This window comes from Grus americana, chromosome 7 (genome assembly GCF_028858705.1).
Source record: "Grus americana isolate bGruAme1 chromosome 7, bGruAme1.mat, whole genome shotgun sequence".
Lineage (NCBI taxonomy): Eukaryota > Metazoa > Chordata > Aves > Gruiformes > Gruidae > Grus > Grus americana.
Genome location: NC_072858.1, coordinates 19725407 through 19736996, shown reverse-complemented (window position 1 = coordinate 19736996; position 11590 = coordinate 19725407). Strand labels below are relative to the sequence as shown.

Genomic DNA, 11590 nt, shown 5'->3' with positions numbered 1-11590 from the left:
TTAAATATTGCCAAATCAGCACTTAAACATGTTTTCTTATGCATGCAGACATCACACAGCAATCTACTGCTGCTCATAAGTGAATTTTTATTTCCTTTTATTGGCAAAGGTTTCTGCCAGTGAATCAGTCTGCTAGTGGAGACAGACTAGGAACTGTGGCAGAAGACACAAGCAAGGCAATCAAAGCAGAGGTAAGTTGCCTGTACATATGTATTCATGGTCTCTTTCTCTGTTGCCTGTCTCCATAAACACGTGCAGTCTTGCTTTTGTGCAGTTGCTTCTTAGAGTGGACACCCTGCATCCTTTCTGATCTGCAAGCCTGATGCTACGCATCAAAGTGCATGTTTGCTAAGGTTGAGGAGAGGAAGAAGTCTTTGACCTGCAAAAATGGGAAAAAGGAGTGACTGATGGTTTCATTTTATTTTATCTGTTGGGGTTTTTCTCTAAGGATGTCACTATGGGTGCATGAACATCTCAGTATTGAAAGTGTGTGTAGAAATTGGACATTGTGCTCTCATAGTTCCCAATGCATTTAAGCTTTCCTTGTAAGTTAACGAGGAGATTCTGACATCTGCTAGCCACGTTAACTGCCCTGGTGCCTTTCTGTCCCACTATAGTGTACGTGAAAAAAACATTATGACTCTTTCAAGTACACTGATGAATTTCGTAGAATCATAAAATGGTTTGGGTTGGAAGGGATCTTAAAGATCCTCTAGTTCCAACCCCCTTGCTGCGGGCAGGGACACCCTCAACTAGACCACGTTGCCCAAAGCCTCATCCAGCCTGGTCTTAAACACTTCCAGGGATGGGGCATCCACAGCCTCTCTGGGCAACCTGTTCCAGTGCCTCACCACTCTAACGGTAAAGAATTTCTTTCTAACATATAATCTAAATTGACCCTCCTTCAGCTTAAACCCATTACCCCTTGTCCTGTCACTACACTCCCTCATAAACAGTCCCTCACCATCTTTCCTGTAGGCCCCTTCAGGTACTGGTAAGCCGCAATTAGATCCCCCCAGAGCTGCCTTTTCTCCAGGCTGAACAATCCCAACTCTCTCAGCCTGTCCTCATAGGAGAGGTGCTCCAGCCCTCTGATCAGCTTCGTGGCCCTAGAAGGTTTAAAGCTTATTTTCTTTAAATATCAAAAGTCTCCAGAAAGGGCTTTTTGGATAGATCTTTCAGGTCTCTTCCCCTACTTTTTTTTTTTTTTAAATTAAATATTTCAGTTAATTCCAGTTTGCCATGGTAAATGCCACACTTTGGCATTGTTTCATTACATAAAAAGACTAGATTGCCGTTCAAGCCTCCTACAGTCAAGACTTTGCTGCTGTAATTAATGAGATAGAGTGTGCCAAGCCTTGGAGTTTATTGGTATGCTCAATCTGATTCACAAAGTATTCATCTGTAAGTGCCTTAAAACATGCCAGCTAAGCCAGGTGACAATACAGCACATATATAAAAAAAGTGTACCCTAAAAAGGGCAACAATTTAGCTACACCATTGCCTCACCTTTAGCAGAAAAAGGAACTGTGACTTAAACTGAACTTGTCAGTGTTGTTCCTGAATGACATTCCACATGCAGAAATAGAGGAACATGTTTTACTTCTGTTTGAACTGAGTAAAACAGCAGAAAGCAGTGGAGTAGCTACTATAAAGCTGTGCTTCCAGAGCACACAGGTGGGAGGATTTCTGTTCTACTGACAGAAGAAGGGAAGTACTCTCCTAAAAAGTGGATGGACTAGAGTGAGTTTGGATGCCAATATTAAAATTAAGGGTATATCCCAGTTCTGGTTTAATCCAAATGTTCTAGCGATTCAAGGGTTATGATAGATTTAATCAAAAATGAAAATAATTAAGAACTCCCTCCCTCATGAAGAAGTTCAGAGAAAACAAATGTTTTGGCTATCCTTTCCAGACTCTTCAAATCTTACAAATCTTCCCCATGATATGTCAGATAATACGCTCTGGTTTTATGACCTATTTCCTCTGTGCTGATTATAAAGGTGACTACAGCCAGAAAGCAGGGCACTAACTAGATAAACTGCACTTTACAATTTCTGTTCAGAAAAGCTTTCCTGTGACAAGCAGTCAATCCCTACAACCACGAAAATGCAGTCTCTCCTCCAGGTGGCCGAGACACAGATTTACAATAGGGAGGACCATATGTGAGAGAGAAAGGAACTCATGGCACCGATACCATACAAGCACATTCCCCCAGGCTGGTCCCACATCTTCCTGGAGCCTTTGACTCACTCCTGGCCCCTGTTACATAGTGTGAACTGTAGACAGTCCCTCTTCACACAGGTACTTATTCTGGCAGCCCCTCAGGCAACAGACCTTGGGCAACCTTCAGGAGACTCCCCACTTGGGTCTTCCTGTACAATTCCATGCCACTCTCTTCCTAACGCAACCCCCCCTGCATGTGCTCTTTCACATAGACCCAAGATGTGGCGCCTCCTCGTGCTGCTCTGCTCCCAAGCAATTGCCTTTTCAGCAGGACTCACAGCACCCTTCACTCTCAATTCAGACAAAAGCCAGTGCAGGAAGACTCGCAACCCCGAATGCTTCATGAACGTTGTAAGTTGGGTCACTTTCTCTCCCTTTTCTTTCTAAATTGTCTCTCCCTGTACCACTACCACTGCCCCATCGCTAACAGTCCCTGTCAGGAGGCTAGAAGTAAGGCCCCTTCAAAGGGATCTCTCCAGCACTATGATAGGGAGCACTGGCCTAGAAGAAACCTTGATGCTCCTATCCAAACAGTCTGAGCTGCCAGAGAGGAGAACTCCTTCGCAGTGGAGGCAAAGGCTGGTTTCTAGTTGCAAGGGAAGCAAAGTCCTCCCCTCCTGTAACAACCTGTTTGCTCGGTACAGTGGCAAGGGGGGATGAACCCCTTCTTCAAACAGCAGATTCTCACAACACAAAGCAATCCAAGACCCCTTGCTCTGAATCACCAAAGATTTCCTCACAATAGTGGCAAGACTGTAATAGGTAGTGCTGTGAATGAGTCTGTAATAGGAGATCCACCCTAACTGGCTTGCCTAACCACACTTTGGCAAGATTAGGGTTCACTAATGGCACAAAGCCCAGATCTTTTGGCACTGTCTTATACAGATACTGCTGCATGTTTACTCTCTAGAAAGGTAGGATCTGCATTAGCCTTGCAAAACATGACAAATTGTCTCCCAAAAGGTTAGTCACTCAGTACAGTTCTGCTTTGTCCCATGAGACGGGATCAAATACAGACAACTAACAACCTAGGCAGGTCAGAAGAAGAATTTTGATGCATCTTTGTGCAAGACCTGTAATATTCATTCTGAGCCATGGTCCCTGTGACCAGGAGCCTTGCACTACCATCACAGAACAGCCCACATCCACACCGCTCATCTTGGTTACCGTCCAAAACGGGACAGCTTGCATCTTAACTAACTCTCCTTTGGCTTCCCACAGAGTGAAATCATCAGATATCATGGATACCCCAGCGAGGAATATCAAGTTACCACAGACGATGGATACATTCTTGGTGTTTTCAGAATTCCCGCTGGCAGAAACAGCCAAAATACAGGTGTGACACAGTTATAGGACATAAGGAAAACCTGAGAGTCAGCTCTTACATGGGTCCCCCATCTTTCCCCTTTGCATATGCAATGGCATGTTGCACAACTTTCCTTCTCGGCAAGAGCACCTAGTCAGGAATGTAGCCTGAATTCTGTATATAGGTCAAAAAGCTCCTGCAAAACCAGACTCTGTACCCATATTTTTAACTACACATTACTTACTACTACCACATAAGAAAACTCTCTTCTTTTTCAGGGAAAAAGCCTGCCATCTTGCTACACCATGGTACTTTAGGAGATTCTATTCACTGGATTTCTAACCTGCCCAACAACAGCTTGGGCTTCCTTCTTGCAGATGCTGGCTATGACGTCTGGATGGGAAACAGCCGAGGAGACACTTGGTCTTTAAAACACAAGACCCTTAAGTCCTGCCAGAAAGAGTTCTGGCAGTACAGGTACTCTGTAGAGGGAGAATTACTGAAGAAAGCAACTTTCAGGGCACTAGCATGATTAGGCAGTTAATATTGGGATGCAGAACCTTTCCCCTTCTGGTTATATGAAAAAAATCTCTGTCTGGATTATATGAAAACCAACAGAGTTTTCATATAGTCTGACTTCAAGTGGGACATGCAACATCTAAGTAGACTAGACCAACTCTTTTCCCCAGATGCAGCCATTTCTGGGCATGTTACAGGGGTCACAGGAAGGGCTTGGCTGCGTGATCTGGACAGGCCCTTTTGGAATCAGCACATACAGAAGCAAAGCTGGAAGTACAAAGGTAACCTTTGTCCATGCACAGTGTTGGTTTCTTTGGTGAAAAGTCTTCCGAAACTGGGAGGCATCTGTAACCTTGAATCTTCCACTAGATACCATGTCCCAAGCACAGACAGGAGAGGACACTGCTCAGGTCAGTCTAGAAATCTGATCTATCACAACTGATGTTAACTGAGAGAGAAATATTTTTTGTAACCCATGGTGGTGAGAGCGCTTATTAAAGGTGAGGCAAGAGCCTCAGCTAACAGATAAAACTGGCACCTCCTCTGCAGAGAGCCCAAGGCATTGGGCAGCCTGGCAATACAGCTGTGTCCCTTTACTCCATTCCCCAACTCAAGCTAGAATGCAGACAAAGTGTGCAACCTCATCTTTCAATGGGTTCTGCTTGGTGCAATCAACAAAACTGACATTCAGTAACTCGTACTGTGATAGTCAAACTTATCTGCTAGCTTTTTGTGTTTCTCCCCTGTAGCTTCGATGAGATAGGTAAATACGATATTCCAGCAGAGCTGTACTTCATCATGAATAAAACTGGACAGAAGGATGTATATTATGTTGGTCACTCAGAGGCTTCAACTGCAGGTAATGTTAGGACTGCCGGGGTACAAAACAGTTACTGTTAGTGTTCAAGATTTATATATAAGATCCACAAGTAGATACTGGCATTTATGCCATGACGTGCCATTGCCTTTTTACAAAAATAAACTCAGACATAGAGGAGAAAATGGGAGGGAAGTGGCATGTGGTCACATTCTTAAGCAATTATTTTCCTTTCTTCTCATATGTGCATTCTAAGGGTCTTTTTTCGGAACAAATCATTCAGGCCAAGACATCACCTTCTTTGTCTTTAGATAACTATGTTTTAGGCAACCAGTTAAAGTTGTCACCAAATCCATCAGTGGAGAAATTTAGACATTTCAGAAAACAGGATGGGATGCACCCTTTTTGGTTTTCCCTACTTCATCCCTTCCTCATACTCTTACTTTATGTGTGTGTTCACTCTCACACCAGGTTGTGCTTAGTTACAAGTAAAAATTCTGTTCTTAATCCTCAGATAATTATTGTATTACTGCATACCAGTATAAACATATACAGTCTTTTAGAGACTGCAAGCTGAAAAACTCATTATTTTATTAGAGTTTGAGGAACTTTAGAGGGAATTTGAAATAAGAAGATTAATGCATCTTGTCCCCAGAAAATGGCCTTAACACAAAATTGTCAGTTGTGAAGGAATTAGTATCTGGGCATGCTTTAATGAACCTGTATCCTTAGAATGAGCTTTGTCTCCCAAATAAAAGTTTCAAGAATCAAACACTTTCTTTAGGTCTGCAGCACAGAAACAGGCAACAGCCAATGGGCTGCCAATCTTGTCTCAGTTATTTGCTGCCTACTGCTTTTTTTATTTATTTGGTCTGTGGAGATCTCTTCACCAACTTGACTTATGTCTTCTGTGCTTGCAGGCTTCATAGCATTTTCTACTTATCCCGAGTTGGCTCAAAGGGTTAAAGCGTTCTTTGCTTTGGGACCAGTAGCCACAATCACACACGCTACCAGTCCTCTGGTAACATTTGCACGTCTTCCCCAGTCACTGATCAGGGTATGTCATTCCTCTTTCTAAAAGACATGATTGTCTGCTTTGTCTCTACTGGACTCAATCAACCTGAACTGATTTTAAGGGGGTAATGAGTTAAGAATGAATTCAGTGTATCAGACTGCTAACAGTGCTGGTAGACTTCAGACTTTCCACAGAGCTAAGCTGCAAGGCTTGATGCGGTATCTGGTTTGCAACTTCTTTAAGATAACAGGCATACTTTCACCATTATTTCTTTAAATCAAATATTTTTGAAGGAAGCCCACAAATATCAGAATAAGAGGCACCTAACATAGTCTACTAAATCTAGCTTTAAGCACTAGCAGAAAACTACAAACAAGATATTTCACATCTTAATTTTATTAGACATGCAGTTCATTTATGAAAAAAGTTTTGCACTTTTCTTCCCCTCAGTTACTACTTGGCTGCAAAGGAGTTCTTCACCAGAATGAACTGCTGAAAGGGCCTCTAACACGGATCTGTGGATCTCTGGGAAAAGTTTGTTGCAGTGTCTTCTGCTACATAGCCGGGGGCAGGATACAAAATCTGAACACAGTAAGCATGTCCAAGAACACCTTAATAGAAGTAAAGCTAAAGTAATTTTGAAGGAAAACAATTTTTTCTGCCTTACGTCTACATACAGTTGCAGGGACATAGAGAAATTTGTAAGGGTTTTCGAGTAATGCCAATTAAGACCTCAGCTTATGATGAGATGTGCCATCTGACACTTTCAAATCACACAAGGAAGAAAGGCTGAATTCAGAATGGTCCCATCTTGCAATGATATCCCTCAGTGTCCCCTCTTCTGGGGTTAAGCCAAAGAAAAGTTGGACAGATACCAAAGCTTTTCAAAATGGACAAAAGGATGGAGAAATATCTTCTTCTTTTGCACAATTCATATTTTCCTTCCTAAATAGGAAGACATCCAGATCATCTGAACATAGGAGATCGTTTCTTTTTGGTCACTACACATCAAAGCATTTCCAGCCAAAACTCAAAGCTGTTTCTTCACACTTCTCTCAATAGCAAGATCTTACTCCTTTACTTTGGCTACTATCGTTTTTTCTTGCAGACTTCCACATGTCTGCTCTCCAGTGGCCTTTGATCTCTCAGACTATTTAACAAGTGTTCCCATAAAAAGCTCCCACACATGTAGCCTCATTATGCTGGAGCAGACAGTCTACTAACAATCCTCCTCTACTGATTAAGCACAGCACTATTTAAAAGCGTTGTACAACTGCAGAAACCGGGAAAAACAAAGGCCATACACACTCCCCAAATTATGTTTTCCATATGACTAAGCACTAATGTGGAAAAGAGTCTCCCAAAGGGATAAAATTCTACATACTCATTCCTACTGTGAAATCACATATTTGTGAGTCTGTCCTCAATATCCTGTCTGATATTTGAAGACTATCCTATTAAAATGGGGTTTTAACACACACATCAGCAGTATGTTGCTCAGATCCTTCACAGCTTTATACTGTCACAACACTAGTTCCCTGCCTTTATAACATTTCTGCTTTCTCTCCAGAGTCGAATGGATACCTACGTAGGACATTATCCTGCTGGAACATCCGTACAGAACGTTATTCATTGGCATCAGGTATAACTGTGTACTGGCTCTTACTGCTGCTTTTTGTGCAACCGACAGCCTACAGGGGAGTCCGGAGGCCGTGGATCTGGGAAACTGCCCATCACATCTTCTCACCTGCTGCTGTGAGCACTTGCCACAGGGGGAGCACTCTTCCCATGGCTCACCAGACTGTTACCTGAATTGTCCCCTTTGGTATCAGGCACTGACATTTCCCCCGGGCACATCAGCCCTCTCTGCATGTTGGGCTCTAAAGGCTTCCAGCATTCATCTTTTTTATGAAGATATTTGCCTTGAGAGCTGCAGAAGGGAACGCGAGCACAGTCTAGGCACTTGGCAGGCAATAGGAGGAGACTGGAAACTTGAGCAGCCAGGGGATGAGCCAGACAAAGAAGTGATCCAGGTTAAAGCTCTTCTCCCAGGGAGTTAGTTGCAGCCTGGATCACCTCCCAAAGCCAGTTAATCACACAAATGCTTCTGCTAGCACAAGCGGCAAGTGGGGACTGCCTCTTCCGTTGGCATCTTATGCCACACTCAGACCTAAGCTTGGTCTGCCTATACTCCAAATCAGACCAGGGCAAGAGAATTTCGGCTGAGAAACACATCACTGTATGTGCACAGAATTGTTGCCACTTCTGCCAAAATGTAAATATATGCATGTTCCTGCACACACCCCTGCCTAAAACTTCCAGGATCCAGACAACCAGTACCCAGAGCCAGGAAATAGAGACAAGCTAGCAGATTTCTAGCATATCCTCAGTTACTTAAAGGTTTGGATTAAAAAAATACACATTTTCAGTAAGACAGATTAATCTTTTATTACTTTTTTTTTTTCCTTTTAGACAAAGCACATTCAAGATGACAACAGTTTAGTGTTAAGCTAATCACACCCTGCTCCCACCAGCCAAACTCTTGTAAGAAGTACATAGCCTCTGGAAATGTCACTACTACTGCAAGCAGGCCAAACTGATACACAAAAGTCAAGGTGTGTGAGGAGGTATCATATGTTATACGAGACTAGTAATATCCCTGACACCTCCACATCACAAATAGGGACTCCAACTTTAGCTAACTAAGATGGTCAAGCAAAATTTTAATAACAAAATATACCAAGGGTGGCGGCTGAGGATCAGGAGACAATGTTAGCAAGGGGAAAGGTGATGAAGCCACTTGTCCTACAATCCATCCTCAGTATCCACTGCCTGAGCCTTGGCTTCAATCACAGGCAGGAAAATGCCTCCTTCATTCTGCTCTGTCTCTAAACACTTTCATTTTATCTGTCCTTCTTACAATATTAATAGCTAACACGTGCAGACCAGTTTCAAGCTTATGACTACGGTTCTAAGGAAAACATGAAGAAATACAACCAGGTAAGGCAATATGGTTTCCCTGAGAACTCATCCTTGGGTCCTGGCAAAACTAAGAACAGACAAGGCATAGGTGATTCCTTGCAGACAGCTAACAGAAGTTTGTTTTGCCTCCCCTACTGATGCAAGGATGTGTCCAACGACATGTCAATTTACCTGTCATTCCCGAAAGACTAAAAGCCACACCCAAGTCCTAGGACTAGACTACTGCTATAGTGAACTAATGTATCCTGTATAAAAAAATGAAATAGATAAAATTTGGTTACTGCCTAGTCAACACTCAGAAATGCTGAACTGCTCCTGCAATGCTGATAACTTGGCTGACAATTTCTTGAGATTTGATCAGATCAGTTGACTTGTGGTGAGCTTTCCTGAGTCAGGGTAGGTTATTTTATGGGTGGCACAGTATTTCACAGGTGAAGAAAGACTCCAAAGATTTCTCAGACACCTTCCATCTACACATACTGTCTTTAAATACTGAAGTTTAAATTTTGGAATGGGAAATGTTCTGTTCCCAATACTTTGGCTGAATAGGAAACTGCCCAAAAAAGCAGACAATGAGAAAAATAACAGAACCACCCTTAGATAATAAGAGTCAATTCAAAAGCATATTGTGCATGGTCCCTTACCACCCCATAGACAACTAACCATCCTGCATTAAGTCATTTGCCTCAAGTCTCAGAAGACCCCCATTCTACTCTTCCACGTTTCTTTGATTTCCTTTGGGATCATAGGCAAGGCAAGTATGCTCACGGGCTATTACTCCATCAGTAGCAACACTGTGACCTAGAGAGTGCAAGTGAAGTCTGGAACAATACAACTAAAAGTCTTTTACTCCATGCCCCTCAACAGCATGAAGACAACCCTACGAAAGTACACAGAATAACTCTGCAGCCCTTGCCTGATAAACACAGACTCTACTCTTTCCATGTCCCCACCTCTGAAGGGCACAAGCAGGTGTCAAATTGCAGGATAACTCATAGCCATGCATTACAGAAAGACACAGGATAGGATGGATCGCTCCTTGTCACAGTAGACAGGGAACAGGGTAGGGGAAATAGACACTAAGAGGGCAGCCCTCATCCCTACTGTTGCATTGTAGAGAGCGCAGAAAGGAGAAACAGATGCTTGCACAGAATCCTTTCTCTAAGCACAACTTCTGATACAACAGCACTCACTCAGGTCTCCTCCCTTTCTTACAGTCTACTCCTCCTGTGTACGAGATAGAGAAGATAAGCACACCAATTGCTGTTTGGAGCGGTGGACGTGACAAATTTGCAGATCCAAAAGACATGGCAAAGCTACTGCCTCGGATTACTAATCTCATTTACCATGAGCATTTTCCTGCTTGGGGACATCTTGATTTCATCTGGGGCCTTGATGCAACTGAGAAAATGTATTGGAAAATCATTGAACTAATAACAAAACACCCTTAAAGCTTCACACGGGGAATTCATTCATCCAATAAAAACCCCGAAGATTTCTATTTAGCAGTAGAGAATGGGTATAGGCATTGGCATGGGAGTTTACAAACCACTGTTGATTGGTTTACATTTTTTTTTTTACATTGTTTTCCATGGTGCTACATTATCTTGGTAACTGCAGTCTCTCTGAAGAGGTTCAGGTACATGAGGACGATCGCTGAAAATACAAACATATTATAAGGAACGTTTCAGGGATCACTTATTTTGGAAGATTTTAGCTTTTATAGGACTGATTTTGCTGCAACTAAGATTTCATTTTCTCTTCTTTTGTAGATCAATATCACATATTCCACCTGAGACAGAGGTATTATCCCATGAAAACTCAAAAACGGGATATACTAATTTCTCTGTTGAAGCATTACTGATCTTTTTTTAAATTAAATCATCTATCCTCTTGATAGCGTGGTTTGCCTCTTTTCCTCTCCTCGCATGACTAACAGTAGCAAGCCAGACCCAGAAGACCTTCAGTTTTAAGACTACCCTGACATCTAAGCAGACAGTAGTCGGCTTTAATGGCCCAAATGCCAAGGAACCCAACATCAAAAAACCTATGTCAGAGAGAAATTACTTGATTGTTGGACAGCTGCAGGTACTCATTTACCCTCACACTAACTAATGGTTTGTTCACCCCTAGAGACTACAAAGAACATAACTGTCTTCATGCTCATAACCTGGCAACTGAGGATTGAGGAGATGCAGACATAGCAGTAGCCTACACACAAAGGATGACAGCATCCATCTGAAGAAGCACTTCAAGGCTGGGATGCCAAGCAGCCAGCACAGCCACACACATGATGAAAGGAAGGAAGGGAAGTGCACTTACCATGCCTGGGGGTGCAGGAAGAGCTAAATACAAGTATCTTAAACCACATCTAGACTTCGTGTCCAGGTTTGGGCCTCAGAAAAAAACATCTATATGTTCAATACCTGTTGAGCAAGTTCAGCAGAAGGCCACCAAGAAGGTCATCCAAGCTTTTCATGGAGCGACCATTGTGTTAGCTAGACATTTGCAGCAGAGTTCTGGGCCAGCCCACAGCACAGTACTGCACTGTACTACCTCCTCAGAAACCCAGGCTGACATCCCTTCTTCCTACTGCCACCCCTTACCTCCTCTGCCTTAGGGGAGAAGTCCCCTCCTCTCCAGCCATCCCGCTTTCCCGGGTAGCACAGCCCCCTTCTGACCACCACACTTTCGTTTAAAGCTGCCTCCTCTTCCTCCTCATCCA

At 43.0% G+C, this 11590-nt stretch overlaps 1 protein-coding gene across 1 annotated transcript; it reads left to right on the top strand.

The window, feature by feature from the left end:
* The first annotated feature begins 2445 nt into the window (after positions 1-2445).
* On the top strand, positions 2446-10523 carry LOC129208794 (lysosomal acid lipase/cholesteryl ester hydrolase-like). The gene is made up of 9 exons (XM_054832128.1): positions 2446-2577; positions 3448-3562; positions 3811-4009; positions 4801-4910; positions 5789-5925; positions 6334-6474; positions 7454-7525; positions 8815-8883; positions 10083-10523. The coding sequence occupies exons 1-9, from the start codon at positions 2446-2448 to the stop codon at positions 10314-10316; spliced, it is 1209 nt and encodes a 402-aa protein (XP_054688103.1). The 3' UTR covers positions 10317-10523.
* Positions 10524-11590: the final 1067 nt, after the last annotated feature.

Coding starts and splice junctions, on each gene's coding strand:
- LOC129208794 (XM_054832128.1), top strand. CDS start 2,446: ATGTGGCGCCTCCTCGTGCTGCTCTGCTCCCAAGCAATTGCCTTTTCA. Junction 4,911..5,788: donor CTCAGAGGCTTCAACTGCAG/GTAATGTTAGGA, acceptor CTGTGCTTGCAG/GCTTCATAGCATTTTCTACT. Junction 7,526..8,814: donor ACGTTATTCATTGGCATCAG/GTATAACTGTGT, acceptor CAATATTAATAG/CTAACACGTGCAGACCAGTT.